Genomic DNA, 25,473 nt, shown 5'->3' on the forward strand with positions numbered 1-25,473 from the left:
ACTTTTGCAGCGGTGCATTACCGTAACGCTGTTATAACTGATGCATGAAGCTGATTCCTCGAGCAGCACCTGCGTTTAAATGCTTCACTGAAAACTGCACCTTCAGGGATTTATTTAAGCTTCTATATGAAGGACCTGCTGGGATAGAAAGGTGATATTTTATTGCTAGTTTAATAAAGTGCTGTCTGTCAGATTGAAACGATATTAATTACCCATCCATCGTCCAACCAGTTATCTTAGTCAGGCTCCCCTGGAGCCTATTCCAGGCAAATTCCCCATACAGAGAGCAGAGGCAAAATTCAGGCCTCCAGACTCGGAGGCGTGAGGCAACTGTACTCACCACTGTGCTCCTATATCATTAATTAGTCTGGTTATGTTTTTATTGTTTCACAACAGACTGACATTCAAGGGGATGTCCTTGTGCCCTTGAAATTATTAGCCATTGAGAGATGGGTGTGTTTGTTTCAGGAGGGTGTGATTGAATATGTGAATTGAATGGAGGTGCTTCATTCTGGTGAGGAAACTGGGGAGTTAGACCCCGTACCACATCTTGGTCTCCGTAAGTGACTTTTAAGGCATAGCGCTGGGTCAGTCAGCATCCAGCACCCCAGGGAAGTTGGTAATATGATTACTCTGTGACTCATGGGCTTCAAACCCACAACCATCCGGACACACATTCATAATCCCTCTGAGTTACACATCTTGGATTTATCGAAATGGATGGTAGGGGGGCAGTCATGTCGCTCCGCCCACCGTCTCACTGGTACCACGGTGTCGTCCCCCAGAGCGGGAGAAGGAGCGACACAAGAAGCGTAGCCGCAGCCGGTCTCTGAGCCGTGGCGAGAAGCACCGCCGCTGGAGCAAGGACTCCAGGGGGCGGAGTCACGAGAAGCGCAGCAGCAGCCGCGACCGCAAGGGTCGTGACCGACGGAGCAGCTCACGCGAGCACAAGAAGCACAGGTACCCCCCCTCACGGTCCCGGTTACAGGCACTGAAGCTGATATCTAGCATGGTTTGAGGCCTCTTAACAAGTTTCTTTCACAATCAACCAATTGGTTTCTTCGTGGTGGGAAGGGGGACTGTACCCATATTAAATTTTAACTGGCGTTTATAAGTAGCCCCCGCCATAGCGATGGGACCTCAAAGCCAGCCTAAAAAGTGGCGCATGGTCACACCCTCATGACCTTAAACTGCCTGCGATCCAAAGTTAAATGTAAACATTCTGCCATCTGTTTGTTTTTGCCAGATTCTGAGTGTTTACACTGTATTGTTTGGGGAAAACAACCTTCTGTTTTGTGTTTGGGCAGCTACTCTCCTCGGAGAAGCCGTAAGAAAAGGACATACAAGTACTGGGATGTTCCCCCTCCGGGATTCGAGCACATCACCCCCATGCAGTACAAGGCAATGCAAGGTTTGGATGCGACGCTTCCATGTGTGCTAGTTCAGTATTGCAAGGTTATGGTATATTGGTTGCAATGAAAGCATTTATTCTGGAGTGCCCTCCTCCCCCCTGCTGGTCAAAGAGGGAATAACACTTGGGATGATTTCAGACAGTGTGAAGAGAGCTTAAACCTAGGGGTTAGAAGCAAATGAAGGCGACGATCCGGATGTTCTGGCCGTCCCTGGTTGGGGTCTTGAAGCCCTTTCTCCTCCCCACAGCTGCAGGGCAGATCCCCACGATAGCTTTACTGGCAACATCCACCACCAGCGGCGTGGCAGTGACGCCCACCCAGGTGCCGATGGTCGGCAGCCAGATGACCCGGCAGGCCAGGCGGCTTTATGTCGGCAACATCCCCTTCGGCCTGACGGAGGTGAGTCCAGGCAAAGTCCCGCGTTGCCTTCTGTCATGCATACTGGTGTCATGTGTAGCTCAGTGAGTTAGGACACTGAGCCGGTCACAAGAAGGTTGTTGGTTCAAATCCCTTGGGCAGCAGAGTGATTTCACCATTGGGCCCCCGAGCGCAGCCCTTAAGCACTATTTGCTCTAGGAACTGTCTGGTCCTGCTTCTTCAATGAAATGTATGTTGCTTTGGATGAAAGTGTCCGCAAAATAAATAGATAAATGTACTAGACTTGTCAGTCATTTTTTTTCTCGTTTGCCTGTTTTGATGTCTTCAGACGTCTGCCTGTCTTCATTCAGTGTGTCTGCCTGTCTTTTTAGGAGGCCATGGCGGATTTCTTCAATACCCAGATGCGATTGGCTGGCTTATGTCAAGGTCCCACCAATCCCGTCCTCGCTGTTCAGATAAACCAGGACAAGAACTTTGCCTTCCTTGAAGTAAGAGTCTTTCCTGCCTAATGGCTGCTGTGTCCAGGCGGAGACCGCAGCCTTCCCTGATTAACGACGTTCTTCGTTCTGCCCTAGTTTCGGTCCGTGGATGAGACCACGCAGGCAATGGCCTTCGACGGCATCATTTTCCAGGGTCAGTCGTTAAAAATCAGGCGGCCCCACGACTATCGCCCCCTGCCTGGCATCTCAGAGCAGCCCGCCTTCCACGTACCAGGTCCGTTTTGCTTGTCGCCGTCATAACCTTAATCTTTATTTACCTTTGAAGAGCCGATCGGCAAGGCCAGTTTTTTGTACTCGTTACGGACTGACTGTCCTTCGCAAGCTGCGGATGTCTTGTCATATAAAGAGGGAGACTTTCACTTTTATTTACTTAATGTTGTAAATATTTAGCAGACAGTTTTATCCAAAGTGAAGAATGTTTTTTTTTTTTTTTTTTTTTTTGAGAAATCAGGGTCAGCCTGTCCCTAGAGCAAACTCGCCGGCCCAGTGGTGTGATCACCAGTGATGTGAACCAGTGATCTTCTGATGATAACGCTGGCATCCTAACCAGCTGAGCCACACACACACACACACAGCTCAGTCACTCACTTCTTACTGTTAACATAGGGGTGTTGTGTGGCTCTGTGATGTTTGCCCATGAAAAGAAGGTTGCTGGTTGGCAGGGTTGGCAGAGTGATTTCACCACTGGGCCCTTGAGCAAGGACCCTAACCCCCAAATTGTTCTAGGGTTGCTGGCTCCTATTCTAGTTAAAAATTCTGGACACACCTACTGAAAATGACTTGTTTTTCAGCAAGATAATGACCCAAAGCCCACCTTGAAGGTTATGCAAGTAGCTTATTACCTTGTGAACTAGGAAAGAGATGGTCCCCACAGCCCCCCAACCTAAACTCTATAGAGCTGGTTTGGGATCAGTTGGATGAGAGTAAGAGTAAGGTAGCCAGCTTGCGCGCAGAACTTGTGGAAACTCGAGGACTGTTGGAGAAACGGTCCAGGTGGGTACATATGTTAGCTGGTTGAGTCCGCAATGCTGTCATCGAAGCCAATGGCTCCTATTTTGAAGAGACAAAAATTTTGTCTTTGCAGTACTTCATATGCATAACTTCCATGCCCAAAGGCCTTTTACTATAAGGTGAATAACAGCTAAAATAGAGACAAATGCATTAAGAGCAGGTGTGTCCATACTTTTGACTGGTGCTGCATGTGTCAGCATCTCCCATGGAGAGCAAGATGGGAGAGACAAAAAACAGTCGTCAAACTGCCCCAGTATTTAGGTATTTTTTTGCTGGAGTTACATTTATCTGATATTATATAGGAGATAACGACGTCATACTGATTTGAAGTTGGCTTATTTCACTCGCGCCGTTTGCTCGTGGTCATTATCCGGCATGTTGACGGTTTGCTGTGATCGGCCGGCTTTGGGCGCCGTGCCGCTCTGTCTGCAGGGGTCGTCTCCACCGTGGTTCCAGACTCGCCACACAAGCTCTTTGTCGGAGGCCTGCCCAACTATCTCAGTGACGATCAGGTACCCCGCCCTCAGTCTCTGTCGCCGGGGAGCCGACCCACAACCCTCCTGTGTTTCTGTCCCACTGCTGCACGTGGAACTCAAGCAGGCATGCACACACACGCACACGCACGCACGCACGCACGCGCACGCACATACATACATAAAATAAACACTCGTCTCTGTGTAACTGATTAGTAGGAAAAGAAAGCCTGTCAAAGTTACCTCACCGCTTAAAATTCATTACAAGATACTGGGGGGTCAAATGTCAGCATCATGTTTAAAGCTAGCTGCTGAAAATAGCCGCACATTTGAGGTTTTTTTTTTTTTTTTTTTAAAGATATTCATGGGATTTATTAAACATTTATTAGACATGTAGGTAATGAGTTGACAGTTACATTACGCTCATTGTTTATCCAGCTGTAAATTATGAAGATATTGAGACCCCGCTAATGTAAAAGGTACGTTTCCCAAAACCTCATGTTATCGACTTGCATAGTTGGAACCATTCAGTTGTTATCTAATGTTGTTAGCAAATAACCTTATTAGCAACAAAGGCTTTGGGAAACGTGCCTTACAGCTGGCGGCTTGCCAAACCAGTCACGTAGCCAGTCCCTGTGCTGCCTGTTGCTGGGTACCCTGGAATATTTGTATATCGGGTTAATTGCTGAGTGTTAGTCGGATGAATCAGCCGCGTCGTTTTGCTGCATGAAAATTTAAAATCGAGTCATCTGCGCGTCACCTAACTGACGAATACCTCCACATTGCCGTACACCTGTGTTTGCCCAATCCCAGTCCTCGGGGAACCGCCGACTGTCCACATTTTCGCTCCCTCCTAGCTCCCAGCCAATCAGGAACACCGAATACCTGGTACAGGTGTGCTGAGAGGAAGCAAAAACGTGGACTGACCGGGGGGGTACCCCCGAGGACTGGGCTGGGAAACACTACCATAGACTGTGCTTGAAATGTGGGGGAGATCGACCAAGTCCCCAAACGCTTCAGTATTCGCAGACGTGCCGTGTCTCACGTCCATGTCCGCACACTGAGAACGATGACTTCACATCCCGTTAACAGCGATGGGGAGCTGCGGAAGAATCGTTCCCTACATTGCTGTGTCGCTCGAAAGGCAGAAAATACTTCGGACCTTTTTCCCGGTGAACGATTATCAGCTTCACTGGAGTTTTCACATCGTGCCCCATGCCCTATTCTGTTATGACGTCAGTGATGGATAATATTACCATAACAACATGCACAGATGAGGTCGTCTTACTCTGAAAGTGTTGAAAGGGTCACATTTTAGACATTTTCTACTTCTCATTAGCATCTTTTATGATTTTTTTTTTTCTTCCTATATCGCCACCCCACTGAAATCGGCCCATTATAGACATAATCCATACAGGCATTTAATAGTTTACCTATTTATTTTGCAAAAGTTAATCGCAAAACGTTTTGCGTCCACCCCTGCATTGTAACATTTTGATCTCCGGTGTCCCACTCACTTTAGCCTAAACTGTTAAAAATGGCAAGACTCAGCCCACAAGATAGTGATCGCGGTTTCAGTGAAAGGTAAGTGAGAAGTGCAGTCAGTTTGTTTTTCTTTGATTTTTTTCCTCCTTTTCGGATTGTCATCGTAATCTTTCTTATCCAGTGTGAGTCACATGTAATCCAAGTCAAGAGGAAGGCTGTACCAAAGCAGCACTGGGGGGAGAGAGTTTGAATCCAGCAGAACTGTTAATGTATTTCACGTCAAAGCCAGTAAATGTGCCATAGACAGGTGAAATGGAAACCGCTGCTTGTATCCTGGTGTTTACATTTTTTTTGCAGTCCCTGCTACCGCTTTGATACTTACAGCTCTTTCATTTTTGTTCCCCACTTTGTCCCCAGCTAGGGGCCTGTAAGATCGTTAAGTCTTCGCTCATAATTTGTTCAGTAGTACTGACCTACTGCTGCCATGCCAACATGTAACACAAGGCAAGTAAGACATTCCGTCCCTCGCACGGATATCCTCCCTGTCGACGGCCTGCCCCTGTGGGGGGGCTCTGTCCTGGAGTGCTCTTAAGCATATGGGGTCCTTTTTTTGGGGGTTGAAGGCTGGGGAGAGACTTATTATGCTGATCACAGGGTATAAATTTGATTTTTTTTTTTTTTTGCCCCTAAGAGAAGGTAGGAGGTAGCGCCCTCTTGTGGCTGCCAGTGTCCCAGGTGACTCCTTTCTGAAGTCAGTGGTTAATGCGGCTTTACAGTAGATTCCTGTAGAATAAGTGAGGAATGATGTTAGCAGAGCTATTTCGTCCTGTTTGGCTTCAAGCCGTGGCCCCTTTAGCAGGACCCTGTGGCGGCTCTTAGCTTTACCTGTGAGTTTATCTCCTGTAGGCTTTGTCCCTCTAATTAACTGCACCAATGTGGTTCTTGGTTTTAAGAACAGGAAGTCAGTGATTCGGCTGGGTTTGTGTTCTGCCGAGTCGCCCCCCCCCCTCCACATTGTATACATGGAACACTTAACATATAATTAGCTGTTTTTATTTAGTTTTTTTTTTATATACCATCTAGCTTAATTATTGTGGCCCTTAAAATCAGATGCAACTCGGTCCATATTTCAAAATTCGTAGTTGGAATTATCAGAGAACTTGATTAGGAATTCAGTTGTGTTGTATATGCTGTAGGATGGGGGGGGGGGAATCTGTGTTATCATTCATTGACAAGAATCAAAATAGTTACTTTTGTACGCTCCCAGTAAGTAAGTCATGCAGAAAGGGCACAGGGGGCTTTGAGCTCTAGTGTTGCACCGTAATGTCGAGCCACTTGTCATAAAGCCATTTTCCTGATGTCTTCACTGTTTCCTCATGTCGTTTTGCAAAGTTTAACATGCTGCTTCTCCCACAGTTAAGATTAGCATTTCTAGCGAGGCGCCGTGCCTGGACTGTCGGGCTAATCGCCCCCCCGCGTCTCCTCCTCTTGCCCAGGTGAAGGAACTCTTGACGTCGTTCGGACCTCTTAAGGCCTTCAACCTTGTGAAGGACAGTGCCACGTCACTGTCTAAGGGTTATGCTTTCTGTGAATACGTGGACATCAGTGCCACTGACCAGGTGCGTGAGGTGGGGCAGCAGCTGGAAGGTCTGGGGTGACTCGGGGCTTCCGGATGGAATTGCTGACGCTTGTGTGGGATGCATCCCGCAGGCCGTGGCTGGACTCAATGGCATGCAGCTCGGAGACAAGAAGCTCATCGTCCAGCGGGCAAGCGTGGGGGCTAAGAATGCCAACGCTGTGAGTATTTGCCCTCGGCTGCCGCCTTTCTGATGTCCTAAACCCAACTTGGTTCCTGGGTGCCTCCCAGGAAGCTTAATGCCCCTATTTCTTGGGTTTATTTGGGTCCATGTAAATTTCTCGCTGTTACTCGAGACGATTGGACGATCAGGGGGTATCTGACACTCTTGTCGCCCCCCGGGACAGACGGCCATCATCGAGACGCCGGTGACGCTGCAGGTTCCAGGGCTGCAGCGGCTGCAGAGCTCCGGCATGCCCACGGAGGTGCTGTGCCTCCTCAACATGGTCATGCCCGAGGAGCTGGTGGACGACGAGGACTACGAGGAGATCCTGGAGGACATCCGGGAGGAGTGTTGCAAGTACGGCAACGTGCGCTCCATCGAGATTCCGCGGCCCGTCGATAGCGTGGAGGTGCCTGGCTGTGGCAAGGTGGGACCCGTACTCTCCTGTACCAGTGGCAAAAAGAAGACCTCTGTAGGCACTAAGCACAGGCTCATGGGAGCATTTCTTGCACAAAAGTGTTTTGAAAACGGAATAATTTTTTGTGTAAGAAAAACAATCTGATTGGTTCAGATAGACGACGGACGATCTGATTGGCTCAGATAGGCGACGGACAATCTGATTGGCTCAGATAGGCGACGGACAATCTGATTGGCTCAGATAGGCGACGGACAATCTGATTGGCTCAGATAGGCGACGGACAATCTGATTGGCTCAGATAGGCGACGGACAATCTGATTGGCTCAGATAGGCGACGGACAATCTGATTGGCTCAGATAGGCGACGGACAATCTGATTGGCTCAGATAGGCGACGGACAATCTGATTGGCTCAGATAGGCGACGGACAATCTGATTGGCTCAGATAGGCGACGGACAATCTGATTGGCTCAGATAGGCGACGGACAATCTGATTGGCTCAGATAGGCGACGGACAATCTGATTGGCTCAGATAGGCGACGGACAATCTGATTGGCTCAGATAGGCGACGGACAATCTGATTGGCTCAGATAGGCGACGGACAATCTGATTGGCTCAGATAGGCGACGGACAATCTGATTGGCTCAGATAGGCGACGGACAATCTGATTGGCTCAGATAGGCGACGGACAATCTGATTGGCTCAGATAGGCGACGGACAATCTGATTGGCTCAGATAGGCGACGGACAATCTGATTGGCTCAGATAGGCGACGGACAATCTGATTGGCTCAGATAGGCGACGGACAATCTGATTGGCTCAGATAGGCGACGGACAATCTGATTGGCTCAGATAGGCGACGGACAATCTGATTGGCTCAGATAGGCGACGGACAATCTGATTGGCTCAGATAGGCGACGGACAATCTGATTGGCTCAGATAGGCGACGGACAATCTGATTGGCTCAGATAGGCGACGGACAATCTGATTGGCTCAGATAGGCGACGGACAATCTGATTGGCTCAGATAGGCGACGGACAATCTGATTGGCTCAGATAGGCGACGGACAATCTGATTGGCTCAGATAGGCGACGGACAATCTTATTGGCTCAGATAGGCGACGGACAATCTGATTGGCTCAGATAGGCGACGGACAATCTGATTGGCTCAGATAGGCGACGGACAATCTGATTGGCTCAGATAGGCGACGGACAATCTGATTGGCTCAGATAGGCGACGGACAATCTGATTGGCTCAGATAGGCGACGGACAATCTGATTGGCTCAGATAGGCGACGGACAATCTGATTGGCTCAGATAGGCGACGGACAATCTGATTGGCTCAGATAGGCGACGGACAATCTGATTGGCTCAGATAGGCGACGGACAATCTGATTGGCTCAGATAGGCGACGGACAATCTGATTGGCTCAGATAGGCGACGGACAATCTGATTGGCTCAGATAGGCGACGGACAATCTGATTGGCTCAGATAGGCGACGGACAATCTGATTGGCTCAGATAGGCGACGGACAATCTGATTGGCTCAGATAGGCGACGGACAATCTGATTGGCTCAGATAGGCGACGGACAATCTGATTGGCTCAGATAGGCGACGGACAATCTGATTGGCTCAGATAGGCGACGGACAATCTGATTGGCTCAGATAGGCGACGGACAATCTGATTGGCTCAGATAGGCGACGGACAATCTGATTGGCTCAGATAGGCGACGGACAATCTGATTGGCTCAGATAGGCGACGGACAATCTGATTGGCTCAGATAGGCGACGGACAATCTGATTGGCTCAGATAGGCGACGGACAATCTGATTGGCTCAGATAGGCGACGGACAATCTGATTGGCTCAGATAGGCGACGGACAATCTGATTGGCTCAGATAGGCGACGGACAATCTGATTGGCTCAGATAGGCGACGGACAATCTGATTGGCTCAGATAGGCGACGGACAATCTGATTGGCTCAGATAGGCGACGGACAAGCTGATTGGCTCAGATAGGCGACGGACAAGCTGATTGGCTCAGATAGGCGACGGACAATCTGATTGGCTCAGATAGGCGACGGACAATCTGATTGGCTCAGATAGGCGACGGACAATCTGATTGGCTCAGATAGGCGACGGACAATCTGATTGGCTCAGATAGGCGACGGACAATCTGATTGGCTCAGATAGGCGACGGACAATCTGATTGGCTCAGATAGGCGACGGACAATCTGATTGGCTCAGATAGGCGACGGACAATCTGATTGGCTCAGATAGGCGACGGACAATCTGATTGGCTCAGATAGGCGACGGACAATCTGATTGGCTCAGATAGGCGACGGACAATCTGATTGGCTCAGATAGGCGACGGACAATCTGATTGGCTCAGATAGGCGACGGACAATCTGCCAATCAGATTGTCCGTCGCCTATCTGAACCAATCAGATTGTCCGTCGCCTATCTGAACCAATCAGATTGTCCGTCGCCTATCTGAACCAATCAGATTGTCCGTCGCCTATCTGAACCAATCAGATTGTCCGTCGTCTATCTGAGCCAATCAGATTGTCCGTCGTCTATCTGAGCCAATCAGATTGTCCGTCGCCTATCTGAGCCAATCAGATTGTCCGTCGCCTATCTGAGCCAATCAGATTGTCCGTCGCCTATCTGAGCCAATCAGATTGTCCGTCGCCTATCTGAGCCAATCAGATTGTCCGTCGCCTATCTGAGCCAATCAGATCGTCCGTCGCCTATCTGAACCAATCAGATCGTCCGTCGCCTATCTGAGCCAATCAGATCGTCCGTCGCCTATCTGAGCCAATCAGATTGTCCGTCGCCTATCTGAGCCAATCAGATTGTCCGTCGCCTATCTGAGCCAATCAGATTGTCCGTCGCCTATCTGAGCCAATCAGATTGTCCGTCGCCTATCTGAGCCAATCAGATTGTCCGTCGCCTATCTGAGCCAATCAGATTGTCCGTCGCCTATCTGAGCCAATCAGATCGTCCGTCGCCTATCTGAGCCAATCAGATCGTCCGTCGCCTATCTGAGCCAATCAGATCGTCCGTCGTCTATCTGAACCAATCAGATTGTCCGTCGTCTATCTGAGCCAATCAGATTGTCCGTCGCCTATCTGAGCCAATCAGATTGTCCGTCGCCTATCTGAGCCAATCAGATTGTCCGTCGCCTATCTGAGCCAATCAGATTGTCCGTCGCCTATCTGAGCCAATCAGATCGTCCGTCGCCTATCTGAGCCAATCAGATCGTCCGTCGCCTATCTGAGCCAATCAGATCGTCCGTCGCCTATCTGAACCAATCAGATCGTCCGTCGCCTATCTGAGCCAATCAGATCGTCCGTCGCCTATCTGAGCCAATCAGATCGTCCGTCGCCTATCTGAGCCAATCAGATTGACCGTCGCCTATCTGAGCCAATCAGATTGTCCGTCGCCTATCTGAGCCAATCAGATTGTCCGTCGCCTATCTGAGCCAATCAGATTGTCCGTCGCCTATCTGAGCCAATCAGATCGTCCGTCGCCTATCTGAGCCAATCAGATCGTCCGTCGCCTATCTGAGCCAATCAGATCGTCCGTCGCCTATCTGAGCCAATCAGATCGTCCGTCGCCTATCTGAGCCAATCAGATCGTCCGTCGCCTATCTGAGCCAATCAGATCGTCCGTCGCCTATCTGAGCCAATCAGATAGTCCGTCGCCTATCTGAGCCAATCAGATTGTCCGTCGCCTATCTGAGCCAATCAGATTGTCCGTCGCCTATCTGAGCCAATCAGATTGTCCGTCGCCTATCTGAGCCAATCAGATTGTCCGTCGCCTATCTGAGCCAATCAGATTGTCCGTCGCCTATCTGAGCCAATCAGATTGTCCGTCGCCTATCTGAGCCAATCAGATTGTCCGTCGCCTATCTGAGCCAATCAGATTGTCCGTCGCCTATCTGAGCCAATCAGATTGTCCGTCGCCTATCTGAGCCAATCAGATTGTCCGTCGCCTATCTGAGCCAATCAGATTGTCCGTCGCCTATCTGAGCCAATCAGATTGTCCGTCGCCTATCTGAGCCAATCAGATTGTCCGTCGCCTATCTGAGCCAATCAGATTGTCCGTCGCCTATCTGAGCCAATCAGATTGTCCGTCGCCTATCTGAGCCAATCAGATTGTCCGTCGCCTATCTGAGCCAATCAGATTGTCCGTCGCCTATCTGAGCCAATCAGATTGTCCGTCGCCTATCTGAGCCAATCAGATTGTCCGTCGCCTATCTGAGCCAATCAGATTGTCCGTCGCCTATCTGAGCCAATCAGATTGTCCGTCGCCTATCTGAGCCAATCAGATTGTCCGTCGCCTATCTGAGCCAATCAGATTGTCCGTCGCCTATCTGAGCCAATCAGATTGTCCGTCGCCTATCTGAGCCAATCAGATTGTCCGTCGCCTATCTGAGCCAATCAGATTGTCCGTCGCCTATCTGAGCCAATCAGATTGTCCGTCGCCTATCTGAGCCAATCAGATTGTCCGTCGCCTATCTGAGCCAATCAGATTGTCCGTCGCCTATCTGAGCCAATCAGATTGTCCGTCGCCTATCTGAGCCAATCAGATTGTCCGTCGCCTATCTGAGCCAATCAGATTGTCCGTCGCCTATCTGAGCCAATCAGATTGTCCGTCGCCTATCTGAGCCAATCAGATTGTCCGTCGCCTATCTGAGCCAATCAGATTGTCCGTCGCCTATCTGAGCCAATCAGATTGTCCGTCGCCTATCTGAGCCAATCAGATTGTCCGTCGCCTATCTGAGCCAATCAGATTGTCCGTCGCCTATCTGAGCCAATCAGATTGTCCGTCGCCTATCTGAGCCAATCAGATTGTCCGTCGCCTATCTGAGCCAATCAGATTGTCCGTCGCCTATCTGAGCCAATCAGATTGTCCGTCGCCTATCTGAGCCAATCAGATTGTCCGTCGCCTATCTGAGCCAATCAGATTTTCCGTCGCCTATCTGAGCCAATCAGATTGTCCGTCGCCTATCTGAGCCAATCAGATTGTCCGTCGCCTATCTGAGCCAATCAGATTGTCCGTCGCCTATCTGAGCCAATCAGATTGTCCGTCGCCTATCTGAGCCAATCAGATTGTCCGTCCGTCGCCTATGAGCCAATCAGATTGTCCGTCGCCTATCTGAGCCAATCAGATTGTCCGTCGCCTATCTGAGCCAATCAGATTGTCCGTCGCCTATCTGAGCCAATCAGATTGTCCGTCGCCTATCTGAGCCAATCAGATTGTCCGTCGCCTATCTGAGCCAATCAGATTGTCCGTCGCCTATCTGAGCCAATCAGATTGTCCGTCGCCTATCTGAGCCAATCAGATTGTCCGTCGCCTATCTGAGCCAATCAGATTGTCCGTCGCCTATCTGAGCCAATCAGATTGTCCGTCGCCTATCTGAGCCAATCAGATTGTCCGTCGCCTATCTGAGCCAATCAGATTGTCCGTCGCCTATCTGAGCCAATCAGATTGTCCGTCGCCTATCTGAGCCAATCAGATTGTCCGTCGCCTATCTGAGCCAATCAGATTGTCCGTCGCCTATCTGAGCCAATCAGATTGTCCGTCGCCTATCTGAGCCAATCAGATTGTCCGTCGCCTATCTGAGCCAATCAGATTGTCCGTCGCCTATCTGAGCCAATCAGATTGTCCGTCGCCTATCTGAGCCAATCAGATTGTCCGTCGCCTATCTGAGCCAATCAGATTGTCCGTCGCCTATCTGAGCCAATCAGATTGTCCGTCGCCTATCTGAGCCAATCAGATTGTCCGTCGCCTATCTGAGCCAATCAGATTGTCCGTCGCCTATCTGAGCCAATCAGATTGTCCGTCCGTCGCCTATGAGCCAATCAGATTGTCCGTCGCCTATCTGAGCCAATCAGATTGTCCGTCGCCTATCTGAGCCAATCAGATTGTCCGTCGCCTATCTGAGCCAATCAGATTGTCCGTCGCCTATCTGAGCCAATCAGATTGTCCGTCGCCTATCTGAGCCAATCAGATTGTCCGTCGCCTATCTGAGCCAATCAGATTGTCCGTCGCCTATCTGAGCCAATCAGATTGTCCGTCGCCTATCTGAGCCAATCAGATTGTCCGTCGCCTATCTGAGCCAATCAGATTGTCCGTCGCCTATCTGAGCCAATCAGATTGTCCGTCGCCTATCTGAGCCAATCAGATTGTCCGTCGCCTATCTGAGCCAATCAGATTGTCCGTCGCCTATCTGAACCAATTTTTTGTGTTTGTGAAAACGGGTCTTTAATCGGGGAAACGGAGCGGGTAGAGCAGGACGGAACGCAGGCATTGACAAACTACAATGACGGACAGGGCAAACAGGTAAGACCAGGACTTAAAATAGGTCATGACTAATCAAAGTAATCGGGCAAAGCAGGAGACGATCAGGGAAGCACACGTGGGTAATCAGGGGGCGTGGCACACACGAGGAGCGGACAAGCCGGGCATATATGTATATCTATATAAAACCTCATTAATGAGGGACAGGGAACAGAACGGACAGACAGAACTGGCACAGGGGAAGGAGCCAGGACAAGACTTGACATAAGACAGGAAAGGCAGAGAAACAGATCAGAAAGGGGGACACGGAGGGAACAGGCAGGACAAAAGGACCGGGAGTGAACGAAGGGAACATCGGGGAAAGAGGAGCAGAAGCCAGAGGGACGAGGGACAAAGAGAGGAGGGACAGAGACAGGAGGAACAAAGCGAGGGGGAGCAGAGGCAGGAGGGACAAAGACGGGAGGCCAGGGAGAGAAGGAGGGGGAACCAAGAGGAGCCCGAGGGAGACCCAGCGGGCGACGGGAGGCAGCCGGAAGGGCTGCAGGCGGCCGGGAGGCCGGAGCCGGAGGGGCCGAGGAGATGGGGTGAGGGACAGACGCAGGGACGAAGGAGGGAGTCGGAGGGGAGACCAGGGAAGGGGACGAAGGAGCTGGAAGGGACCCTGGCGAGGGCAAGGAGAGAGGGGGAGCCGCAGCAGACGGCGACGTCCTCCGACACGCCAGAGCGGGAGGACCAGCAGGCGAATGAGGAGCCGCCGTCGGGGGGCCCGCAGGCAACCGATAAGACGCCGGAGGAGGGACCGAGGCAGGGCGACGAGGCCGCGGAGGGGGACCCGCAGACGACAGCCGACCCGGAGGGCCAGGACCCGCAGGCGCCGACCAAGCCCTAGCGCCGGCGAGGGAGGGCGAGCCAGGGGGCTGGGCGGGTGGGACCCCAGCCGTGCGTCTGTGTCCTCTCCCCTTATGGGACACAGACATAAGGACCCGTGGCCGGGGTCGGGCTCGTCGGGGTGAGGGTACCAGAGTCACAGGGGGAGAAGGGACTGGAGTGGGGCCAGGGACTGGAGCTGCAGGCTGCAGAGGGGGCGCCTGCCCGGGAGCTGCAGGCAGGGAAAGCGCCTCGGACGTGGGCGCGGTAGCTGCAGGCAGCGGAGACGGCTGCTCGGGCTCTGGGGCCGCAGGGGGCACTTATTTTATTATATAAAATAAGTGTCACACAACCGGGGTGACATGCCTTGCCTGCTTGTGGGATGAGGAAGACTCAGGGACTGGAAATGGGATTAAAACTGAAGATGTGCTCATTCCTTTGTGTATTTACAAATTTTCCTTCCGTCAGACATGAGGAGTTTGCTGCTATATTTGGCACTAATAGAGATTCTGATGCTGCTATTTTTATTGTCTATTAGTTTGTTATTATTTACAAGTTCTGTTGTGTTTTTGCATTTTTCTCTTCTGGTTAATTAACTGCTGTCTGATTGCTGTGAAGTATGAGTGTGGTGAGTAAGACTCAGGGACTGGAAGTGGGATTACAACTGAAGATAACATGCTTATTCCTTTTTGTATTGTTTACAAATTTCCTTCCGTCAAACATGAGGAGTTTGCTGCTATATTGTGCACTAACAGAGATTCTGATGCTGCTATTTTTATTGTTTATAAATGTGTTATTGTTTCCAAGTTGAGTATTCAATAAATGCTAAATTGAGAAATTTTGTGTATCGTTTGTTATTATTAGTGTGATATTTTACCATGCAAATAGAGGGGAAAACGTCCAATTATCGGCCAAAAAAAATCAGCAGCATATATCGGCCATCGCCTGACCCTGACTCCTAAATATCGGCATCGGCTATTGAAAAACCCATATCGGTCGACCTCTAGTAACAGTACATTCTGTCCAATTCATCCATCGAGTTAAGTCACACACCCACTTGAGGGGGCACTCCGGCAGACGTGAGGATGGGGATGTTCTTTCCGCTATAACATCCACTGCAGAAGTACATCTCGCTCCTGTTCACAGGGCTTACTTCAATGATGAAGCAGGGCTGGTTGTCTGGACAAGTGAAGTTGTCCTGCTGCTGGGTCTCGGTGCCGTTTTTCCACCTAAGCTTGAAGGTGGAAATGTGTTCCAACTTGGTCCCTGGGACTGCAGCATAGCCAAACATCGCGAGCAGCGTCGGCCACACCCACCACCAGAACCATCACACCGTCCTATACACATAAAGAAGAACTAAAACATAGAGTGTTGTGACAATCTATGCGTTAATGTTTGGCAGCATAGGTGATTCGTTAAAATTATACCGAAGAATGGAAAATGTGATATTTAGAATATTTTTTGCCATTTAGTAGCTAATTTAAGCACTTACCCAATGCCTCAATTTGTTTTAGGTCAGTAATGTCTGAGCCAAAAGAATGAATGTATGAATTTAATACAATTCACCCACTCCCACCCACACACAAATCTGAAATTCAATTTATTAAGACACTTCTTAAACATTAGTGCATTAACAAAAAAGGAAAATCTTAAGAGATTCAGTAGGATTTTCTATGTTAGACTTAAGTTAATAGTTCAATAGTTTTTATATATTTCAGTATACCAATTTGACTTTAATGTTGAAACAGATGCTAAAACATGGAATAATTTCATAACTAGAGAAACATGTTATTCACAAACACTAGCAAAGGTAGCTTATAGTTAAACTTACTTAAGTCAGCAAGTCAGGCTACAGTGTGTAAGAATTGTCGTAAACGATAATTTGTCTCAGTCTTACATGACAGAATAAGTAAACAGAAAATATAAAATGGCTGAAACAGCATCATTAACGCCAGCTACAGTAGAGGCGCAGAAAAGGTGTCATGACTGAAGTATTCCCAAACTTTGGAAGACCGCATGCGAGCCTTTTTTGCCGCGTGTTTCTCCAGAGGCTCCGGAGCTCCGCTGGTTGACGCAGCCAAGTTGGCTCATGTGCAGGGGGACAAGCGGCAAATTTCTTTTTTGCAGGGTGGTAGGTGATGTCTCATTAATATTTCTGAGAGAAGTGCTACATGATTGGCCAGTGCATGCCTTACAAAATGGTGCGGCACTGCATCCAAGCCTGCGGCACTCAGAGTCACAAATACACACAAATACAGTGGAAACCATTTGTAGTAATTACGTCTGTCTGGCTGATTTCCAACTAATTGATATTTGTATATTTATTACATGAATATAAGGTAATATAAGGTAATAGAAGAGGTATTTAATGGTTTTCCGTCTGAGGAATTTGCAAAAAACTGCAGTGCATGATGGGTCGGATCTAAAGGCTGCCTAACGTCCTCATCTGTAGGACGACTTACATCAAGACTAGGAAGGTGCATAATGTTCATGCCTGGTTGCGTTTGTTGGTCCAGAAAGTAATTCAATTTCGCCATGTAGGTTACGTTCTTAAAAACTGCTTGGAATATAGCCCGATTATATGCTGTGGGCCTTTTAATTTCTTTGTTTACCAGGTAGGCTACCTTCTTTAAACTGCGTTTTGTTAGACTACATATTTAGGGAGGTCTTTATAAATTTATTGTAGTCTTTATAAATATGTACATAGTTTAGCCTAACCCAGCCACTTAAGGGAGCAAGCCAGCTCAACTAGGTGTCGGTCCCAAGCCCGGATTAATGGGGAGGGTTGGCGTCAAGAAATAAAGAGACTGTATCTTCACTGCATGACTGATGTCAAAATGTGTGAAATATGTGGTTGTATAAATAAATTCATTAAAGTAGGTTAATGATTCTGTGCTGTCTAAATTGTATAGAAAATTTCTACATATAGCCAAACAAATCTCCTCCTGTTTGAAAAGGCATAGAAAAAGCAATTTAGCCACTAAAACTTTACAGTTTTTGTGAGGGACAGTCGAATTCTCTCGTTAAGTTTTTTGTGATCCTGCACCTACACTTTGCCGGCCCCAGGAGGATGGGCTCCCCCTTTGAGTTTGGTCCCTCCCAAGGTTTCTTCCTTCTTGGGAGTTTTTCCATGCTATCGGCGCCTATGGCTTACTCACTGGGGGCTTTGGGTGGGCATGATATAAAGCAAAGCATTTTCCCTTCCAGTTTCCTCCTCTGGTCCACATTGCAGGACCATCAGCCATCAGAAACAGCCCAGACAGTCTCCTTCAGCTTCTTTAGTGTCCTTGGAAGCCAAGGCAGTTTTAGATCTGAGAGGAGGTTTATCAGAAGGACACATATTACGTCGTTTGTCCTGAAATGTAACATGGGGAGGAAAAGTTAAGCGGTTTAGTCAGATTGGAGTCGTTTATTCAGCAGTGGCAGCGCCAGTGACTTAATGCTACAGGTGCTATAGGGGAGTGAGATTATTTAGAGCGGGTGCTTTAGCTTTTCAGCTTATGTAGATGCTGTATAGAAGCACACAGCACGATAAGCTACAGCATGGATAAAATATGATAAAATATGAAATTCTAACGTCTAGCTCACAGAGCCTCTATGTGTACTTTGAAGAAAAAATACACTACAAGTATGCTATAAAAACCGCAAAAATGTCTTACACAATATACAGATTTTACAGATAGTTAAAGAAAAAATGAAACCAATATTTTGGGGGTGCTGTGGGGGTACTATGGTCATTGGAGGAGGAGCTAGAGCCCCCCCCCCAAGCTTTTCCCTGGTGCTGCCACTGTTGTTCAGATTAAAAGTAACCTTGTCATTAATAAACAGTACTCTGATCAAATTTTTGCATGTACAAACACAATCAAAGTTTAACCACATGTTTAGACACAATTCACACACCTGTTACATTTCCATAATGCTAAGACTCTCTACACTTACTTCATCCACTTTCTTGTTTGGTACACAGTCAATTGATGGATGTGTAAGATTATTACCAGACCGTCTGCTGCAAACTCTACAGTTAATGAATGGCTGCAAAAACACACAGACACACAAAAACAGTATTTAAAGAGTGGTGGGCAATAAATACAGTGAGAGAAGGTGTAGTAAAGATATATCTAAAGATTTAAGGCAGAGCTGCTGGACTGCAGGGTTTAATGACACAGAACAATTTTAGAGGAAAGAGCTTCCAAAGCAGGGTCACCTTAAGGCTATATTATACAAAGCAAGTTCATCTAAAAGTATGAACAACAAATCCCGTTTAACTGAACACTGCTCTGTATTAAAATACTGTCCTCCGATCAAGCTAAGTGGTCCTGTAGTTCACTATTTAAAGAGGTAAATTTAAAGGGTAATTCACACTGCGCATCTACCCTGCTCTGACCAGATTTAATTGCCCTTTCACCACAAAACACCACACTGCCATTTAAGGCTGATTTCAACTGCCTGGTAATCCAGCCTTTAAGCCTGTAAACCTACTAAAATTTGAGAATAAGGTGATGGAACTGGCTGTTTGAGGCCACCTATCTATTTGTTACTTTATTGTTGGCTAACTTTCCTCCGCAGGGCATCAAAAAAGTTAACATGAACCTAAATTAATTTGCTAACTGATATGTCCAATGCTCACAGTCACAGTGACTCTTTACTTACCCTCTTGTCCATGAAAATACAGTCAGCCCGATGGTCTGTTGCAGTTGACTTTGGACATTTTGTTGCTCTCAAGAGAATCTCAATGTCAATGTATTCACTGCTGATCTAAATCACATAAACACGTTATATACAAAATTGCCTACAACTGTTTTAAAGGCAATATAACAAACAATAATCACCCAAAAAATGGCAAACTGTCACAGACTTGACTGCAGCAGATTCAGAGAGAAACTGTGAGAAGGTAAAATTGACCAGGGCTGAGATATACAACCATCACTTTCATTGTGAAGAGACATTAAGCATCATATGCATTGAAATTAAAACATCAAAATCAATGTGATTCTCATTAGTTCAGCTTGCAGATGATGAAAGTTTCACACTTTTGTAAACACTTTCTCAGCAGTTACCTTCGGACGGCCCTGGATGTTATAGAAATTCATGTGCTGACGGGTTCCTTGATGAGCATTTTCGACTGCGAGTTTAATGGCCGTCTTGTAGAGTGCAGGGAGACTGTGGTAATCTTGCTGGGCCTCTGTGGAGATAAGCAGAGCTCCATAAGCCAAAACCAGAACCAGCAGGCGGGTCATCTTCCTCTCAGCTTTGAAGGGAGAAGCAGGACTGAGGACACTGATCTGTGGTCCCCTTATCCAGCACGTCCAGGGGCGTGTCCTTCACCCGAAACAAACAGACCTTTGAACAACATTGGAAAACTCTTCAGGATGAATCGAGGCAGGTGGTCAAGTGGGTTTATTGTTATTTCAGCAATATACACAGTACACAGTGAAAGGAAACATTGTTCCTCCTGGACCACGGTGCAAGACAAAGAAGAAAAACAGAAACAACACAAGATGACACAAGTGCGGGCAAGATAGAACTATACAGAGTGAAAGGAGCACAAACAGAGGGAGAAAGTGCAAGATAAACACAAGAGCAACAATACAATACTACAGGACAAGACAGCGCAGTCAAGAACACAGAGTGCAGCCAGAGCTAACCTGAATAGGGGCATCAAGGTTGCCAGGCAGGCAGAGAAACAGAAAATAGAGGTCTACTTCACATACAACAACCCACAGTGGGTGTGGCAGGGAATACAACACATTACAAACTTCAAAGGCAACAACACCGTCACTGTTAACAGCAACGCCCTTTTAGCAAAGGAGCTAAACAGCTTCTTTGCTCGTCTGGAGGAACACAGAGCAGACATAGCCACACTGCCCCCTCCCCCAATCTCCAGCACTCACAGACTCCCTCTGCAGGAACACCACGCGAGAAGGCACATTGCATCTCTAGGTGTGTGGAGTTTAAGACAAGGCAAGTGATGCTACGATAATATAATTCCTTGGTAAGACCCCACCTAGAATATTGTGTGCGGGTTTGGTTACCATACCTTAAGAAGGACATTGCTGCCTTGGAAAAGGTGCAACGTAGGGCAACGAGAATGATTCCTGGTCTTAGAGGAATGTCTAATGAGGAGAGGTTAGCTGAGCTGAATCTGTTTAGCCTCGAGCAAAGGAGACTAAGGGGGGACATAATCCAGGTGTTTAAGATTCTAACAGGTCTGGATGCTGTTCAGCCAAATGGCTATTTCAATGTTAGTTTAAATACCAGAACTCGTGGCCATAAGTGGAAATTAGCTGGAGAACATTTTAAAACGAATTTGATGAAGCATTTCTGTACACAGCGTGTAGTTAGAGTATGGAATAGTCTTCCTGTTATTGTAACACAAGCTAAAACCCTGGGTTCTTTTAAATCAGAGCTAGATAAGATTTTTGAGCTATTAGCTAAGTTCTCCTCAAAGGAGCTTGATGGGCCGAATGGCCTCCTCTCATTTGTAAATCTCTTTGGTTCTTATGAGTCAGCTTACAGAGATGAGGTCCAGAAACTGATAGGTTGGAGTTCAGCAAACAATTTGGCACTAAACAGCACAAAGACAAAGGAATCACTGACTTCAGGAAGGATGGAGGCGACACTGGCCTGCCTAGATGGATGGATGGATGTTTTTATTGACATTGTAAGTACAATGAGATTTAGTTTGGAACGCGCCAGCAGCTACACAGTATATTTACAATTATATAGATTGTGAGGCATAAAATAAGGTGTGAGTAATATAACATAACGACATAATATAAGTAATCATTAATTAATCATTACAGATGGTATGAGGTGTGAACCGCTAGGCTGCTATGGCATGTTTGGTATCAAACCGATGGAAAATCACTCCAGTTTCCAAATCTGGTCAGTGGTTACCACGAAAGTGAATATATCAAAAGTTACACCAGCCTAACGAAAATCATCAATACAAGGGAAATCACTCTGGTCATAAATCTCAAAAGGACTGATACAGACCCCCTTCCGAAAGCCCGCCAAATGGATGGTCAGCCATTGGTCCAGGAGTCGAATTCCTGGTCACTCCTATTCACGAACTTTACACTATAAAACCTGGCACCTCAGAACAAAGCCAGGAGAGGAGAAACAGAAGGGAGGAGAAAACAAAAGACCATCAGCACGAAGAGAGGCAGAGAACATCAGCCCAAGAGAAGAGAAGCCCACAAGAAGCCCTCCTGAAGCCTATCAGTGAAGACCCAGCTGGACAGAGAACTGCAACCAAGCCCAAGCTTCACCAGGAGAGGGAATCAGAGGGGCTCCACTCCAACAACCGCTGCAAACACCGCGCCTCCCTGAGTGCCATCACCCATCAGCTCATCAGCCTCCGCAACCAACTGCCAAGACCCCCCCCCCCCCACTCTGCAACCAAGTAAACAAACTTCCTTTCATTTATAACAACCTAAACTCCTATTCACCTGCTATATTACTTTAGGACAGTATTTCCACAAATTGCTTGCTTTGCAGAACAGTATTTTCCCTTTTAAGGTTACTCATTTTAAATCTGGTCATTGCATTTTCATGATTACATTGTTTGTGTCCACTCCGTTATTTCGTGTTTATTGTTTGTTAGGTGTAATGTCTGTCTTATGTTAGTTATAGGAATAAATGCATGTCTTTTACACAACTTCAGCCTCCGTTCATTGAGTGCTCACAAGAATCCCTGCCTGTGCGATCTACGCTCTGAAACCTCAAATTCGCCTGAAATATCGCGAGACTCTCTCTCATTGGCCGTGAGGGGAGCTTCGCTACCGATCGTTTACATTACCTGGTGACGCAGCTCGTTGGACAAGCCTTCTATTCTAACCCAGGTTATTACGTGATACTGGTTATTAATGAGTTCCATTTAAGTCACACATTAACAGACTCACGGTGTTTCGCAATTGAGTTTGAGCCGACCATTCAGCATAAAAATTGGTTAATAATCACAAGGCACAAGGTTTAAACTTATTCTGAGCACACAATTTAAACTTTTTATGACCGAACGTGCAGTGAAGAAGCGCTACTGTGAACTGGTTGCAAAAGTCGCACTCATGGCAATCTGAAGGCATTTAAGCGGGATCATATGGGCTTATTATAGTTATTTTTATTTCTATTATTAGTAGTTATATTATTTTGTTTTATTTTCGGTGATTTCATTGTAGTTCTTTCGTATTAAACTGCAGTAAACTTTAACCCTATGTCTGACGAGATTCTCAGATGTAGCGCTTTGTTTCCAGGTTCAATTCGGACGAGTGTCTCCGTTTCTATATATCCTGGGAGAGATCTCTCTATTAGCGAACGGGAATACTTGTTATGAGGTTCTAACCTAAATTATGTTGCGCTTGGACATAAGACCGATAGCTTAGTTACCTATCAGGATCATACTCGTATGTGTGTGCCTGCTTTAGACAAAGCAAGTTTAACACAACTTTGCGCTGTGAGCCAAGTGTGTGTCATTTAGAAATTGGGAGTCTCCTGTGCTTGAGACCCACCGTGGTTAAGCACCATTTGCGACGAGATATAGTGCACTCACAATTTAAATCTGTCGCCGTAACGCGTGCGCCGTCTCGCTTCAGTAATTGTTTTAAGGGGTTTTATACTGTGCAAGGCACAGAAGAAGGCCACAAGCAGCATGCGCATGCATTAAATGTGTGTGTCACTCATCTAGCGTCGGCAACCGCCTAGCTATATCTTTGGTTACCTCTAGTGGTCAGGCATAGAACTACCACTCCATTTCGAAATTGCGCCTCTAGTGGCCAGGCATAGAACTACCACTCAATTTCGATATTGCGCCTCTAGTGGCCAGGCATAGAACTACCACTCCATTTTGATTTTGCGCCCCCGGTGGTCAGGCATAGAACTACCACTCCATTTCGATATTGCGCCCCCGGTGGTCAGGCATAGAACTACCACTCCAGTTCGAAATTGCGCCTCTAGTGGTCAGGCATATAACTACCACTCCATTTCGAAATCGCGCCTCTAGTGGTCAGGCATAGAACTACCACTCCATTTCGAAATTGGGCTTCTAGTGGTCAGGCATAGAACTACCACTCAATTTTGAAATTGCGCTTCTAGTGGCAAGCCATAGAAGTACTACTCCATTTCGAAATCGCGCCTCTAGTGGTCAGGCATAGAACTACCACTCCATTTCGATATTGCGCCCCCGGTGGTCAGGCATAGAACTACCACTCCATTTCGAAATTGCGCTTCTAGTGGTCAGGCATAGAACTACCACTCAATTTTGAAATTGCGCTTCTAGTGACAAGCCATAGAACTACTACTCCATTTCGAAATCGCGCCTCTAGTGGTCAGGCATAGAACTACTATTCCATTTCGTAATCGTGCCTCTAGTGGTCAGGCATAGAACTACCACTCCATTTCGAAATTGCGCTCCCGGTGGTCAGGCATAGAACTACCACTCCATTTCGATATTGCGCCCCCGGTGGTCAGGCATAGAAGTACCACTCCATTTCGATATTGCGCCCCCGGTGGTCAGGCATAGAACTACCACTCCAGTTCGAAATTGCGCCTCCAGTGGTCAGGCATAGAACTACCACTCCATTTCAAAATCGCGCCTCCATTGGTCAGGCATAGAACTACAACTCCATTTCGATATTGCGCCCCCGGTGGTCAGGCATAGAACTACCACTCCATTTCGAAATTGCGCTTCTAGTGGTCAGGCATAGAACTACCACTCAATTTTGAAATTGCGCTTCTAGTGGCAAGCCATAGCAGTGCCACTCCATTGAAATTGCACCTCTAGTGGTCCGCCATAGTAGGTTAACAACATCTGAGTTGGGTCTCTGGTGGTCAACTGCGGTGATACAACACGCATAATTGGACACACAGGTTCTTGCCTGAAAGCAGGAATCAACTTCACGGACTAAATCAGTTTGATCACAATACATTAACATCCAATTAGGTTATTGTTGCATAACTAATTGATGTTTACAATTGAATAAGAAACACAATTCATTTGGTTTGATTCCCGTTTAACCTTTTTGATTTATTTTAGGTTTTATTTCACCTTATGCTTTCATTCATTCCCTCTCCCCCAACAAGGGGACTTGCATAGAAGTTCAACCACTATTAACAACAGTAAACCAGTTACGTACACAATCCCATCAGGAAGTCGTTTGGATGTGATCAGTTGAGCCCTTCGGGTGCTGGGTGCTTACCATTCGCTCTCTGTTGGTTGAGCTTGTCTGTGGCTCTGCTGTCACTGCTTGTGATCGTACAGTTTGTCAGAACCGAAGGGGAGTTCTCAGCAATTGGATGCCCAAAAGCGTGTCAGCCCGGCTACACCCACTGACTCATTACGGGCAAGGCTGACAGGTACCTCAGGCGGTCATTACAACTTTTGAGCAGGACTTCGTTTAGGGTGAGTTCTGAGAACGGCCCTAGCTTGGACTCTCACTAGGGTGGGTGATACCTGAAGGCAATTTTGCCAGCCGATAAGCTGAGCTCCACCTGGGTTGTCTCAGTTGTGCATACAGAATACGCCCTTCCAAGTTAACATTGCTGGGGATCGGGGGAGTGGAAGCCGGACTCAGGCTTGCTTGGCTGGGAGAATGATTCCTGGTCTTAGAGGAATGTTTAATGAGGAGAGGTTAGCTGAGCTGAATCTGTTTAGCCTCGAGCAAAGGAGACTAAGGGGGGACATAATCCAGGTGTTAAATCTGGTCATTGCATTACATTTTTTTTGTATCCACTCCTTTATTTCGTGTTTATTGTTTGTTAGGTGTAATGTCTGTCTTATGTTAGTTATATCCATCCATCCATTTTCCAAACTGCTTATCCTACTGGGTCGCG

At 47.5% G+C, this 25,473-nt stretch overlaps 1 protein-coding gene across 1 annotated transcript; it reads left to right on the top strand.

The window, feature by feature from the left end:
• Positions 1 to 1,317: 1,317 nt before the first annotated feature.
• On the top strand, positions 1,318 to 7,636 carry LOC125728161 (splicing factor U2AF 65 kDa subunit-like; the record flags this gene model as incomplete). The annotated part of the gene is made up of 8 exons (XM_049005232.1): positions 1,318 to 1,411; positions 1,660 to 1,811; positions 2,162 to 2,278; positions 2,366 to 2,504; positions 3,734 to 3,813; positions 6,756 to 6,878; positions 6,970 to 7,056; positions 7,243 to 7,636. Coding segments are annotated over 8 exons (1,170 nt in total), but the record flags the coding sequence as incomplete, so codon positions are not given.
• Between the last annotated feature and the right edge of the window lie 17,837 nt (positions 7,637 to 25,473).

This window comes from Brienomyrus brachyistius, unplaced genomic scaffold, assembly GCF_023856365.1.
Source record: "Brienomyrus brachyistius isolate T26 unplaced genomic scaffold, BBRACH_0.4 scaffold177, whole genome shotgun sequence".
NCBI classification, from domain to species: domain Eukaryota; kingdom Metazoa; phylum Chordata; class Actinopteri; order Osteoglossiformes; family Mormyridae; genus Brienomyrus; species Brienomyrus brachyistius.